At 54.3% G+C, this 14,806-nt stretch overlaps 1 protein-coding gene across 2 annotated transcripts in view; it reads left to right on the top strand.

Moving 5' to 3' along the window:
- LRRC4B (leucine rich repeat containing 4B) overlaps nt 1–14,080 on the top strand; it is a 42,561-nt gene extending 28,481 nt beyond the window's left edge. For both annotated transcript variants that reach the window (XM_070772186.1, XM_070772185.1), the window contains exon 3: nt 12,212–14,080. In XM_070772186.1, the coding sequence (XP_070628287.1) occupies nt 12,212–14,062 (1,851 nt within the window). In that variant the 3' untranslated portion in view covers nt 14,063–14,080. The remainder of the gene's footprint in view (nt 1–12,211) is intronic.
- The last annotated feature ends 726 nt before the right edge of the window (nt 14,081–14,806 follow it).

Genomic DNA, 14,806 nt, shown 5'->3' with positions numbered 1-14,806 from the left:
TGGGCTGCCTGCCTCAGGCTGGGGTGGGAGGGGCGGCAAAGCTCTCTCAGACTCAGGTGTGTAGGTGAGCAGGCCCAGGAAATGATGCCACACACCTCGGGCCTCACGGGGCAAGTCCTGTGCCAACGAGCTGGTCCACTTCTTTGAACATCGGATGCCCCGGTGTTCCCTCTGGTACCCACCCTGATGGAGGCAGAATCCTTCAGGACTCGGCCCCCACCCATCTCTCCCCTCTCCAGCCTCCTGCATCCTGGGCAGGACACTGGCCCTTCCTGCTCCCTCCTAGCTCAGCACCTTCACATGCGCTGTTCCCTTTCTCTGGAATGCTGTTCCACTCTGCCACTCACTTGGGCAACCCTGGCACTTAGGATGGTGGGGGACTGTTGAGATTTGACTCACGAGTCCTCTGACACATTGTGGAACCCACTGGAGCCTCAGTTTTGTCGTCAGCAAAATGGGGATAATGGTCCATCTTACAGCTGCCAAGAAATTCCATGTCTCTAACCTTTGGACCAGCACGTACTGAGCGCCTCTGTGTGCCGTGCGGTCTTGGGGGCCCTGGACTCAGTGCCTCAGCAGGTCTGATGAGGGAAGAGCGCCTGGTGCCTTAGTATGCACGCACACAGCTGATGAACAGTGTTGTGGTAGTTAGAGGTGAACAGCAAAAGGGCTCAGCCATACATACACGTGTCCATTCTCCCCCAAGCCCCCCGCCTCCCCTCCAGGCTTGGCTCCCTGTGTTCTACAGGAGGTCCCTGATCGACCCCAGAGCTTTATCCACCAGGCTGCAGGGTCGGCCTGTAAGATGGCTGGGCGGGGTCTGTCTGAGCACAGTGGCTGTCCGGGGAGCCGATACGTGGATGTCAGGCTGTCTCCTCTCCCGCCCTGGCCTGAGCACCCCCTGCCGCCCCATGTAGCCGTGGAGGGCCAGCCCAGGGAGCACGTTGAGAGGTTGGTTTCAGCTGCCCTCTCCCATCATGGTTCCTGGGGAACAGCCTCTGCCCCCCTGGAGCCTCTCGGAGCCCCCGTTAGAGCAGTGCCTGGTACGGCCTGGAACCTCCTAGCAGGGACACACTGGTTGGATTTGTCGTTGGCAGTGAGGGAGCGGTGATGGAGAGGATGCTGCGTTCTGGGTGGCCCCTGGGCTGGGCCGTGTTGTTGTGATACGTGTCTGTTCTCGGTCCTCAGGGCCCGTGTCCCCATGTTCCAGAGGGGACTCGGGCCCCAGAAGGCCGAGTCTTAGGCCTGGGGGAGCTCAGTGAGCAAGATGAGAGCCCTCAGCAGCCCACATGCTTGCCCAGCTCTGGCCACATCCTCGCAGTCAGACAAATCCGCACTGAAAATGGGAAGCATGAGTCCCTGACCTCAGAGAAGTCGTCATAAAAGCAGTGGATACAGGAAAAAAGAAACAATTGAAAAAAAAAAAAAAAAAACCTGTGAATGTGGACTTCCCTGGCAGTCCAGTGGTTAAGACTCTGCGCTTCCGACACGGAGGGGTGCAAGTTCGATCCCTGGTTGGGAAACTAAGATCCCGCATGCCGTGGGGCAACTAGGCTCAAGTGCCCCAGCTACTGAGCCCGAGGGCCTCAACTAAGACCCAACGCAGCCCAAGGGGGGAAAAAAGTGAACCTAAAATAATTAACGAGAAAAAAACCCGGGAAGCTTACTAAATTTTTGTTTGCGGTTCATTACATTCAAAACCTATAAAAGCGATTTATCTTCATGGTGTTCAGATGAACAATTCGTCTCATGATTCTCCAACCACAGTTAAATTTTTAATAAGGGATTTCTTGACAGTTTATTTTCTTAAAAATCCCAAAAGAATACGGTGGTTTTTTTTTTTTTCCTCCCCAACGTTAATAGCATTTATCTACCACTACTGAAGTGGAAAGTCCCCTAATTTATAGGCGAGGTTACAGGATGGAAGGAGCCGGGGGAAAAGTCCCCAGCGGGGAGGGAGGTGGTCAGGGATGAGACCACGTTCCCAGGCTGGCCTGACCGCTGTTTGCATCCGTGACAGCACAGAGCCAGGCTCACGGGTTGTGGGGTGGGGGGCGGGGGGCAGGAGGGCTTGGCAGGATGTCAGCGTTCCCTTGAGCCAGAGACGTCAGACTCAGAGAGCAGGGGGATTTGCCTGCTCTGAGAAGCCAGTCCCCACCTTGTTCATCCCACTGTGTGTCAGTGGACACAAGGGTGAGCCGGCCCTTAGCATCAGAGAGGGTTTGGGGAGGGGTTTCAGATGGTGCTGGGTGAAGGGGCCGCAGGCCTGCCTCTCCCCTGCGGCCAGGGCACCTCCCAAGATCTGTTTACACCATCACCACTTAAATGATCATTTGCATAATTAGTATGTTGGGTGTCTCAGGTCCCCTCTCAAGGTCGGGCTCTGGGAAGTCGGCTGTGGCTGTGTCTTCTCCCTGCTGGATTCCCAGAGCCCTGCACGGTGCTTGACACATAGCAGGCACTCAGAGTATCTTCCAAATGAGCAAGTCAGCATGTGGGTAACGTGAACAATGGATGGGCTCTGCAGCTCAGCGAATTGCGTTGGAACCCACAGAAGCCCAGCCCTCTCGGTTTAGGTGTGGGCGTGGCGGAGACCCGGTGTTTCCATTCAGGAGAAGCAGACACTGAGTCCTTGTTCTGCTACTCTGGAGCTGTGAGACTGAGGGCAAATGACTTTACCTCAATGAACCTCCATGTCCTTAGCTGTAAACCGCCAAATGTGCAGAGAGAAGGCAAGGGCATGTGGTTGGTCATCTTCATGTGACAAGATTTCCACAAGGATCAAAGCAGATGACAACCTGAGTGCTTAGCACAGGGTCTGCTAAATGCAAAAGTGAAAGTGAAGTTGCTCAGTTGTGTCCGACTCTTTGCGACCCCATGGACTGTATCCCACTAGGCTCCTCCCTCCATGGGATTCTCCAGGCAAGAGTACTGGAGTGGGTTGCCATTTTCCTTCTCCAGGGGATCTTCCTGACTCAGGGATCGAACCTGGATCTCCCGCATTCCAGGAGACACTTTACCTCTAAGCCACTCAACAAATACTAGTTTCTCCGTTTGACTTGTTAGGAACCTGCTTTGGATGGTCCTTTGTTAGAGTCAGAGATGGGGTCAGCCTTGTATTCTCTGGAAGAGGAGAGGAGTTGACTGGCTTTGATCTTTAGGTTGTTGTTCAGTCGCTCAGCTGTGTCTGACTCTGTGCCCCATGGACTGCAGCATGCCAGGCTTCCCTGTCTTTCACTATCTCTGGGAGTTTGCTCAAACTCATATCCATTGAATTGGTGATGCCATCCAACCATCTCATCCTCTGTTGTTCCCTTCTCCTGCACTCAATCTTTCCCAGCATCAGGGCCTTTTCCAATGAGTTGGCTCTTCCTATCAGGTGGCCAAAGTATTGCAGCTTCAGCTTTAGCTTCAGTCCTTCCAATGAATATTCAGGGTTGATTTCCTTTAGGATTGACTGATTTGATCTCCTTGCTGCCCAAGGGACTCTTATGAGTCTTCTCCAGCACCACAGTTTGAAGGCATCGATTCTTTGACACTCAGCCTTTTTTATGGTCCAACTCTCACATCCATACATGACTACTGGAAAAACCATAGCTTTGACTCACACCATGGATGCTCTCCAAATGAGCCTTGTCCATTCTAAGCCTTGACTAAGGCTTGAACTGGGTGCAGAGAAGGCAGAAATGATTCAGATGGAGTTTACTCATGAAGACTCACAGCCCAGACAAGGAGACACATGCACTGAACCAGCATGATAAGGGTCTGCTAAGAGAATGCCTGTGATGAGTCAGTGAGCACAAGCCAAAGAGAGACTCCTGGCAGAAGGCGATTGGAATGTCCCAGGGAACTAGAAGCCCAGGTGGCGTTAATGGTAAAGAACCTGCCTGCCAGTGCAGGAGACATAAGAGACATAGATAGGTTCGATCCCTGGATGAGGAAGATGCCCTGGAAGAGGGCACGGCAACCCACTGCAGTATTCTTGCCTGGAGAATTCCACGGACAGAGGAGCCTGGCAGGCTGCAGTCCTTGGGGTCGCCAAGAGTTGGACATGACTGAAGCGACTGAGCAACCGTGGCAGGCATACCAGGTGGAGGGCACAGCCTGTGCGAAGGCAAAGAGGCCGGGCAAAGCATGGTGAGCATATAGAACCCCATATGTCTCCCTGTGGCCAGAGCAGGGGGAAGGCCAGTGGGGCAGGTCCAGAGCCTCTGATACCAGGCTGAGGGTCACAGGGAGCCGTGGGAGGGCTGTGAGCAGGGATGTGGCAGGATGTGAACTGCACTTTAGACAGTTCTGGCAGCAGATGTAGAGAAAACGGACAGGGAAGAAGCCGGAAGCCCGGAGGTATGACAGTTGTTAACGGTCATCATCAGCCCATCAACAATTTAAAAATATGTATTACTGCCTGCTTGCCATGTCCCGGGCACTCCCTATCTTGTCCGAGCCTCACAACGCTGCAGGACCTGCAAGGAAAATGGTCTCAGAGACGTTAGGACACCTGGGCAATCGCGTACCGCTGCTGCTGCTGCTAGGTCGCGTCAGTCGTGTCCAACTCTGTGCGACCCCATAAACGGCAGCCCAACAGGCTCCTCTGTCCCTGGGATTCTCCAGGCAAGAACACTGGAGTGGGTTGCCATTTCCTTCTCCAATAGCACGAACCGCTGGTCAGCAGCAAAGCCAAGATTCGAACCAGCCAGCGCTGACTCCCACCCACAGCCCCCAGTCACCCTGCAGAGAAGAGGAGGGAGAAAAGACTGGAATCCCGTTACAAATAAAGGGACTCACTATTTAAAGCAAGCCTACAGTGCCTCCTCAGTAAACCCGGGCTTCCCTTCTCTGCCACACCCCCGGCCTGCAGCCTGCTTATTCCCGATGCTGCTGCTGAGTCGCTTCAGTCGTGTCCGACTCTGTGCCACCCCATAGACGGCAGCCCACTAGGCTCCTCTGTCCCTGGGATTCTCCAGGCAAGAACACTGGAGTGGGTTGCCATTTCCTTCTCCAATGCATGAAAGTGAAAAGTGAAAGTGAAGTCGCTCAGTCGTGCCCGACTCTTAGCGACTCCATGGACTGCAGCCCACCAGGCCCCTCAGTCCATGGGATTTTCCAGCCAAGAGTACTGGAGTGGGTTGCCCTTGAGTGCATCATTAAAGGGACTGGCGGGGAGACCCCCCCCAGCCCCGCCTGGGGAGTGCCCCTGCAGCTCCCGTCACACACCCCCTTCCCAGCACGAAGGGGACAAAGCACGTGGACCCGGAGCAGCCGCAGCCCTGGGCGGAGCCGGACGCACCTTTTGGACATGATGTGGTTTCAGTTGCTTTGTGCAGAGAACCAGGGAAACCTGGGCACACCTACCAGCTGTGGGCTTCCCCCAGGCCTGGTGAGCAGCCCTGCTGAGTCACTCGACCTTGCTGCGCTAACAGCATCGGCCCCACCGGGCTGGGCAGGACAAGCCGGGCTGGTGGTTGGGGGTGCCCAGCCCAGAGCCTGGCACTCATCACTGCAGCTCAGATGCTGCCTGCGCGTGCCAAGCCTTGTACTGAGCGAATCTCACCGAGCACCTCATGTCCTCCAGCCAGCTCTGCAGGCCTAGTGTTGAAGGTGCCCTTCCATGGAGAATGGTCCTCCTCCATTTGCTCCTTCAGAATTGCCCTATCCTGGCTCAATAAATAGGCAAAGGATGGATGAATGAATGAGAGACATTTGGGCTGGGTTCAAGAGGGTGGACCAGAAAGAGGGCTGATGAATGTGGAAGAATTGATGCTTTTGAACTGTGGTGCTGGAGAAGACATTGGAGAGTCCCTTGGACTGCAAGGAGATCAAACCAGTCCATCCTAAAGGAAACCAATCATTGGAAGGACTGATGCTGAAACTGAAGCTCCAGTCCTTTGGCTACCTGATGGGAAGAGCCAACTCATTGGAAGAGACCCTGATGCTGGGAAAGATTGAGGGCAAGTGGAGAAGGGGACGACAGAGGATGAGATGGTTGGATGGCATCACCAATTCAATGGACATGAACTTGGGTGAACTCGGGGAGATGGTGAGGAACAGGGAGGCCTGGCATGCTGCAGTCCATTGGGGTCGCAAAGAGTCAGACACGACTGAGTGACTGAACAAGAAGAACAAGAGGGTCAGTTCAGTTCAGTCACTCAGTCGTGTATGACTCTTTGTGACCCCATGGACTGTAGCACAAGAGGGTGGGCAGGAGTTTTCTAGGTGGATGAAAAGGGAAGGGCATTCTGAGCAGGGTAAGAGTGTATGCAAAGGTGGAGTGCCTGTGAGATAGTTTTAGAAGTTGATACTGGCTGAAATGCAGCTGGAGTGATGGCTGCAGGTGAGGGGGCCAAGCCAGGCTTCCAAGGCAGGCTGAATCTCCCGGAGGGCACTGGGGAGCCATGGAGGGCTCTAGAGGAAGGCAGAGGCTGGGTCAGGTCCAGGTGTCGCAAGGCCCTGCAGATGGACTCAAGGGGAAGAGATTGGAGGCTGGGAAGGTTGAGACATAAGCTGGGCCATGGGAACAGAGGAGGCAAGAGACATTCAAAAGGGACAGAACTGGCTGGCTTGCTGGTTGACCAGCCCTAACATGGGAGGCTGTGGGCAATGCGGGGTGCAAAGCTACATTCCTGCTTTTGACTGGGAAGGCGGGCTAGAGGGGCCCTGCTGAGGATGGGGACCCCGGAAGGAATGGGGACAGGGTGGGGCATGTGGACAGATTTGCTGGGAACTAGGGAGGACCACAGGGCGTTGTGTGACTCAGACAGGGTGAGGGGGCGATGGGGCGGCTCCTAGAAATTCTTTTCATATACTTATTGGTTGGTTTGGTTGGCTGCACCTGGTCTTAGCTTCGGCACACGAACTCTTAGTTACAGCGTGAGGGATCTAGTTCCCCGAGCAGGGGTGGAACCCGGCCCCCGGCACTGGGAGCATGGAGTCTTCGCCCCTGGACCACCAGGGAAGGCCTCCCAGGGGATCTTGCCGGCACCTGGGCCAGCAACCCGTGTTCTCAGTTTCTCAGTCTAAGCCCCCAAGTCTGACCTTTGACGAGTCCACCTCATTCTCTGCCTAGTGATTAGTAATGACTGCATATTACTGTTATTATTATTGTTGCTATTAATGGAAACAGCGACTAAAAGGCCTGCTTGGGGCTTTGCCAGCGTTTCCCGGGGCGATGAGGAAAGACAGCCTGTGAGAAGGGTTCTGTGGCTTTTATATTTGGGAAACTCAGAGTCGTTGAGCAAAGCAAAGGGCCAGCCAGTTTGATCGGGAAAGCTTTTTGTCATGCTGCTGTTTGGAAGCTCGCAGGATGGGCTGGTGAGAGAACACACTGGGCTCTTTCTGGGACGGCTTAGGGAAGGAAACCCAGGCTCCCGCGGCCCAAGTAGCAGGGCTGGGGCTCCAGGGCCCCCGAGAGCTGCCAGGCCAAGGCTTTTGGGCCCCTCTTCTTCTCAGCCCCGACTGCAGACACAGACCTGGCGGGCTGCAGGGTCCCCAGGCCAGCCCTCCCTAGCTGAGTCCAGGTCTAAAGGTGAGCCTGTTCACTGCAGGAAATGAGACGAGGCAGGAGCAGACGAGGCAGGAAAAGAAAAAACTGACCTTGTCAATTCTATCTCTGAAAGCAGGCGTAGCCCCAGGAAGAGATTCTAGGTGGGCACAGAAGTCAGGTTTTAGAAGCATATTCATGACGTTGGGAAGGCTCACGATATCCTATTATTGAGGGGAAAGGCAGGAACCAGCTGCTAAGGGCGTGACCTGTCAAACACACATCAGACCTCAAAGACTTAGTGTGGAAAGAGTGTAAAATAGGGGCTTCCCTGGTGGGTCAGTGGTAAAAGACCCCACCTGCCAATGCCGGAGACACAAGTTCGATCCCTGGTCCCGGAAGATCCCACATGTGGCGGAACAGCTAAGCCCATGGGCCACAACCATTGAGCCCGTGACCTAGAGCCTGTGCTCAACACCAAGAGACGCTACCACAATGAGAAGCTGGAGCATCGCAACTAGAGAGTAGCCCCCACTTTCTGCAACTAGAGAAAAAGCCCATGCAGCAATGAAGACCCAGCTCAGTAAAAATAAATTTTAAAAAAAGATTGTAAAACATCTCATGTGTAAGTTCTCCCCTGGATTACATGTTGAAATCATAACGTTGCTGTTCAGTCACCAGTGAGTGTACGAAAGTTGCTCAGCCGTGTCCAACTCTTTGAGACCCTGTGGACTATACAGTCCATGGAATTCCCCAGGCCACAATACTGGAGTGGGTGGCCGTTCCCTTCTCCAGGGGATCTTCCCAACCCAGGGATCGAACCCAGGTCTCCTGCATTGCAAGCAGATTCCTTACCAGCTGAGCTACCAGGGAATCCACTTCAGTTGCTAAGTCGTGTCCAACTCTTTGCGACCCCATGGACTGCAGCACGCCAGGCTTCCTTGTCCTTCACCATCTCCAGGAGCTTGCTCAAACTCATGTCCATTGAGTCAGTTATGCCATCCAACCATCTCATCCTCCATTGCCCCCTTCTATCTTGGAACTATCAAGCTAATCAATCATTAAAATTGATTTCATCTGTCTTGGGTTTGTGGGTTTTTTTTTAATGTGGCCTCTAGGAAACTGACAATTAAACATGTAGCAGGCATCATGTTTCTGTTGGGTCATGCCAGCAGGAATGGTGGCTCTTGTTTTATGATGATAACTGCACCAGGAATGACATTGTTCCTTATACTGGGGTGCCTCCCAGGTTAGAGTCTCTTTTTTTAAGTTTTTAAAGTGTTTTTCTACTTAAAAATAATTTTTCTTCATTAAAGAGAAAGCATAACTTAAGAAAAATAACTTAAGCCCATAATCCCCAGCTGCTGGAGTTCACCACTAAGAAATGGCTAGGGCATGTCCTTTGCAGCCTTTTCCTGCTGTGTATATGCACACACCCGGTCCCTTGGCTGCTTTTTTTTAAGTTCTATGAAGACATAAGCACACTGTCTGCTATTTAGGGTTCTCCATTATCCCCTTAGTATTCAAATGCAAGCATCTCCATGGCAAAACTAGGCTGCAGAAAAGCTGTCTGATGGCTGCGCAGTCTCCCATGCCTTGGTGTAACCAGCACGGTGATTGATGAGGAGAATCTGGTAAGATTAGATTGTGCGTCCCAAGCCCAGCCCTGCACTGCCCCTTCTGTGGTCCATCAACCTCCACCCTAACAGGTGGCAGCCGAGTGCAGGGGTGAAGAGCTGGGACTCTGGAGCCAGACAACCTCAGTCAGATCCCAGATCTGCCAGCCCCTCCTGTGCATCCCTGGGCCAGTCGCTGCGTCTCTCTGTGCTTCCACTTCCTCCCACTTTGCCCTTGTTTTGTCGCTCAATCGTTCCCACACTCTGCTACCCCACTGTGGCACACCAGGCCTCCCTGTCCATCACCAGCTCCTGGAGCCTGCTCAAACTCACATCCATCGAGTCGGTGATGCCACCCAACCATCTCATCCTCTGTCGTCCCCTTCTTGTCCTGCCTTCAATCTTTGTCAGCATTGGGGTCTTTTCCAAAGAGTCAGGTAGCCAAAGTATTGGAGCTTTAGCTTCAGCATCAGTCCTTCCAATGAATATTCAGGATTGATTTCCTTTAGGATTGACTGGTTTGATCTTGCAGTCCAAAGGACTCTCAAGAGTCTTCTCCAGCGCCACAGTTCGAAAGCATCAATTCTTCAGCGCTCAGCCTTCTTTAGGGTCCAACTCTCACATCTGCACATGACTACTGGAAAAAATCCATGGCTTTGACTACATGAACCTTTGTGGGCAAAGTGATGTCTCTGCTTTTGAATACGCTGTCTAGGTTAGTCACAGATTTCTTCCAAGGAACAAGCATCCTTTAATTTCATGGCTGCAGTCACTGTCCACAGTGATTTTGGAGCCCAAGAAAAGAAAATTTGTCACTGTTACCACTTTTTCCCCATCAATTTGCCATGAAGTGATGGGACTGGATGCCATGATCTTAGTTTTTTGCATGTTGGGTTTTAAGCCAGCTTTCCCACTCTCCTCTTTCACCCTCATCTTCCCACTTAGATGGAGATCATTCATAACCCCTCCTGTGACACCCTTGAGGCTGAATGTGTTTGGCCATCTGATATTAGAAAGGTATTCATATACAGCATATAGGTTTACAGCACCCCCAACGATCTCATACTTCTTAAATCTGGAATGTTTCTAGAGTGGAATGTTTGACTAGTCACAAGAAGGGGATCAATAAAAGCTTTAAACAGCTTCACATGAGTTCTGATCAGGTTTTGCCACCAAATGGGGTTTGGTGCCAAAGTTATTGAGAAACCTGGCTTTTGGAGCTCTATGGATTTCATAGTTGTTCTATGGATTTCAGGGCGATTTGTTGGATTAACTGAGTTGTTGGCTGTAAAGCATTTAGAATAGCTTCTGGCACCCAAGAAGTATCTGATGCATGTTAGCTGCTGGCATAACTTTTTTTTTTTTTTAATCTTTTGGCCATGCCATGCATCATGTGGAACCTTAGTCCCCCAACCAGAGACTGAACCCATGCCCCCTGCGTTGGCAGCACAGAGTCAACAACTGGACCACTAGGGAAGTCCCCAACTTCTTTTAATCTTTATTTTTTAGGCCATGCCACAAAGCTTGTGAAATTTTAGTTCCTTGACCAGGGACCAAACTGGAGCCCTTGGCAGTGAGAGCTTGGAGTTCTAATCACTGGACCACCAGGGAATTTCCTATATTTAATCTTTTTGATTAAATACTTTATATGGGATAAAATGCCTCCCATGTTACGGGTGGGCTTCCCTGGTGGCTAAGCTGGTAAAGAATCCGCCTGCAATGCTGGGGACCTGGGTTCAGTCCCTGGGTAGGGAAGATCCCCTGGAGAAGGAAATGGCAACCCACTTCAGTACTCTTGCCTGGAAAATTCCATGGACAGAGGAGCCTGGTAGGCTACAGTCCATGGGGTCACAGAGAGTCGGACACGACTGAGCGACTTCACTATGTTATGGGTACAGTTTGGGAACTTTTGCCAGTTGCATTCACCTTTATAGCCCCCACCCCAACTAGGGACATTTCTATCAGCCCAGGAATCCTGTTCCCTCGTGGCCCTTGGCAGACTGTCCTCGCCCTGCCCAGGAACTTACACACACACATGGAATGAACAGGGTTCTGTGGCACATGCTCCTTTGGGTCTGGCTGCTTTCACCCAACCTGATGCCCATGAAATCCATCCAAGTTGTGTCCAAAGTTTGTTATTTTTCCTTGCTGAGCCATCATGTCCCATCCTGCAGACACAGAGCATGGCTCCATCACCAGGTGATGGGCCCTGGTTCATTTCCAGCTTGGGCTGTAATGAACACAGATGCTGTGAGCACCCATCACAGGCTTTTGGATGGACATCTGCTGTCCTTTCTCATGGGGAAATACTTGGGAACTGGAGGGGCTGGGTCCCAGGTAACTAACTCTCTGTTTCACTTTATAAGAAGAAAGCCTCAAACTACTTTCCCCAGTGACCTCATGGTCTTACAGAAAAGATGGAGACATGGGGAGTCGTCGCCCGCGCCAGCACTCAGAGCTCTTTGATCCAGACATAGAGAACAGACTCCTGGTTGCCAAGGGGGAGGTGATGCATTGGGAGTTTGGGATTAGAAGATGCAAACGATTATATAGAATCTATATAGAATCTATATATATATAGAATCTATATATATTATATAGAATGGATAAACAATGTTTTACTGTATAGCACAGGGAACTATATTCAATATCCTGTGATAAACCATCATGGAAAAGAATAGAAAAAGAATGTGTGTTGTATATATATGTGTATATATTTTCATATATATGAATATATACATGTATTTTTCATGTATATATAACTGAATCACTTTGGTTTACAACAGAAATAAACCAACCATGAAAAGTGTTAGTCATTCAGGGTGTTTGACTCTCAGCAACCCCCTGGACTATGTAGCCCACCAGGCTCCTCTGCCCATGGGCTTCTCCAGGCAAGAATACTGGACTGGGTTGCCATGCCCTTCTCCAGGGGATCTTCCCAACCCCGGGATCCAACCCAGGTCTCCAGCATTACAGGCAGATTCTTTACTGTCTGAGCCACCAAGGAAGCCCAAACCAACCATACTTCAATAAAATTAAAAAAAAAAAAAAATCCTCTGTGGTCCACCCGGTTAGTGTCAGTATCACCGATGGTGTCTCCCCTCCCCCACCTCAGGTGATCCGGACGGACACGTTCAAGCACCTTCGGCACCTAGAGATCCTACAGCTGAGCAAGAACCTGGTTCGCAAGATCGAGGTGGGCGCCTTCAACGGGCTGCCCAGCCTCAACACCCTGGAACTGTTCGACAACCGGCTGACGACGGTGCCCACGCAGGCCTTCGAGTACCTGTCCAAGCTGCGTGAGCTCTGGCTGCGGAACAACCCCATCGAGAGCATCCCGTCGTACGCCTTCAACCGCGTGCCCTCGCTCCGCCGCCTCGACCTGGGCGAGCTCAAGCGGCTGGAGTACATCTCGGAGGCGGCCTTCGAAGGCCTGGTGAACCTGCGCTACCTCAACCTGGGCATGTGCAACCTCAAGGACATCCCCAACCTGACGGCCCTGGTGCGCCTGGAGGAGCTGGAGCTGTCTGGCAACCGGCTGGACCTCATCCGCCCGGGCTCCTTCCAGGGCCTGACCAGCCTGCGCAAGCTGTGGCTGATGCACGCCCAGGTGGCCACCATCGAGCGCAACGCCTTCGACGACCTCAAGTCGCTGGAGGAGCTCAACCTGTCCCACAACAACCTGATGTCGCTGCCCCACGACCTCTTCACGCCCCTGCACCGCCTGGAGCGCGTCCACCTCAACCACAACCCCTGGCACTGCAACTGCGACGTGCTGTGGCTCAGCTGGTGGCTCAAGGAGACGGTGCCCAGCAACACGACGTGCTGCGCGCGCTGCCACGCGCCCGCCGGCCTCAAAGGGCGCTACATCGGTGAGCTGGACCAGTCGCACTTCACCTGCTACGCGCCGGTCATCGTGGAGCCGCCCACGGACCTCAACGTCACCGAGGGCATGGCCGCCGAGCTCAAGTGCCGCACGGGCACGTCCATGACCTCCGTCAACTGGCTGACGCCCAACGGCACCCTCATGACCCACGGCTCGTACCGCGTGCGCATCTCCGTCCTCCACGACGGCACGCTCAACTTCACCAACGTCACTGTGCAGGACACGGGCCAGTATACCTGCATGGTGACGAACTCGGCCGGCAACACCACAGCCTCGGCCACACTCAACGTCTCGGCCGTGGACCCCGTGGCGGCTGGAAGTGCCGGCAGCGCGGGCGGCGGCGGTGGGGGCGGCCCCGGGGGCGGCCCCGGAGGCGGAGGCGGCGGCTACACCTACTTTACCACCGTGACGGTGGAGACCCTGGAGACGCAGCCTGGAGAGGAGGCTCTGCAGCCGCGCGGGACCGAGAAGGAGCCGCCGGGGCCCACGACAGACGGCGTCTGGGGCGGGGGCCGGCCCGGGGAGGGGGCAGGCCAGGCCTCCTCGTCCACCACGGCGCCCGCCCCGCGCTCCTCGAGGCCCACGGAGAAGGCGTTCACCGTGCCCATCACGGACGTGACGGAGAACGCCCTCAAGGACCTGGATGACGTCATGAAGACCACCAAGATCATCATCGGCTGCTTCGTGGCCATCACGTTCATGGCCGCCGTGATGCTCGTGGCCTTCTACAAGCTGCGCAGGCAGCACCAGCTGCACAAGCACCACGGGCCCACGCGCACGGTGGAGATCATCAACGTGGAGGACGAGCTGCCCGCCGCCTCCGCCGTGTCCGTGGCCGCCGCCGCCGCCGTGGCGGGCGGGGGCGGCGTGGGCGGGGACAGCCACCTGGCCCTGCCCGCGCTGGAGCGCGACCACCTCAACCACCACCACTACGTGGCGGCCGCCTTCAAGGCGCACTACAGCAGCAACCCCAGCGGCGGGGGCTGCGGGGGCAAGGGCCCGCCCGGCCTCAACTCCATCCACGAACCTCTGCTCTTCAAGAGCGGCTCCAAGGAGAACGTGCAAGAGACGCAGATCTGAAGCCGGGGTTGGGGGGTTGCGGGGGTTGCGGGGGTGGGCCCCTCCTAGGGGGGAGGGGCTGGGGCCGGACCGGGACCCTCCCCACAGCCCCAGCCCCGCACAGGGGAGGTTGGGGCAGGCAGCTCAAGGCGCCCCCCCGCGTCCGGACCCCAGGGCGGCTCTCCAAGCGAGGACACGGTGGGGCCCCGAAAATGGAGCCCCCCAGCGGTTCCGAGCCTCGCCCCACTCCCTGGCGATGGGAGGGGACGCAGGAGGGGAGTGGCCGGAATCCTCCGCCTTTCCTCCTCGCTCTCCCGACCAACTGCTCCCGGCCCTCCGCCTTCCAGGGGAGAGAGGAGCTTTTTTGAAGGGCGTCCTCTCCTCGCCCCCAACAGCCCTCCTTTTACGGTTCATTTTTTGCAGTTTGACGCCTGTCCCCCACCCCCAGCCCTGCCCTATCCTACCCCTAACCCCCTGGAAACTGAAGAGACAGCCACGCGGTCAGAGCCTCCGGACACCCTGGCCCTGCCCTGGGGGAGTCCACTCCCGGCCCTGGCCTCAGTGGGCCGGGGATGGGGCGGCGTCAGCCCGCCCCCCACCGTTATCCCCAACCCTCTCCTGCCCCACAGACTCTTTTGATACTGAAGGGAGGTTTGCGTCAACGACTACCTGCTCTGTAATTACTTTAAAAAAAAAAAAAAAAAACACGGAAAAAGTAAAAAATTTTTTGGTCATGGAAGCATGGAGGAGAGAGAGAAAAGGGAA

This window comes from Bos indicus, chromosome 18 (genome assembly GCF_029378745.1).
Source record: "Bos indicus isolate NIAB-ARS_2022 breed Sahiwal x Tharparkar chromosome 18, NIAB-ARS_B.indTharparkar_mat_pri_1.0, whole genome shotgun sequence".
Classification (NCBI taxonomy): domain Eukaryota; kingdom Metazoa; phylum Chordata; class Mammalia; order Artiodactyla; family Bovidae; genus Bos; species Bos indicus.
This window is presented reverse-complemented; position numbering and strand designations above follow the sequence as displayed.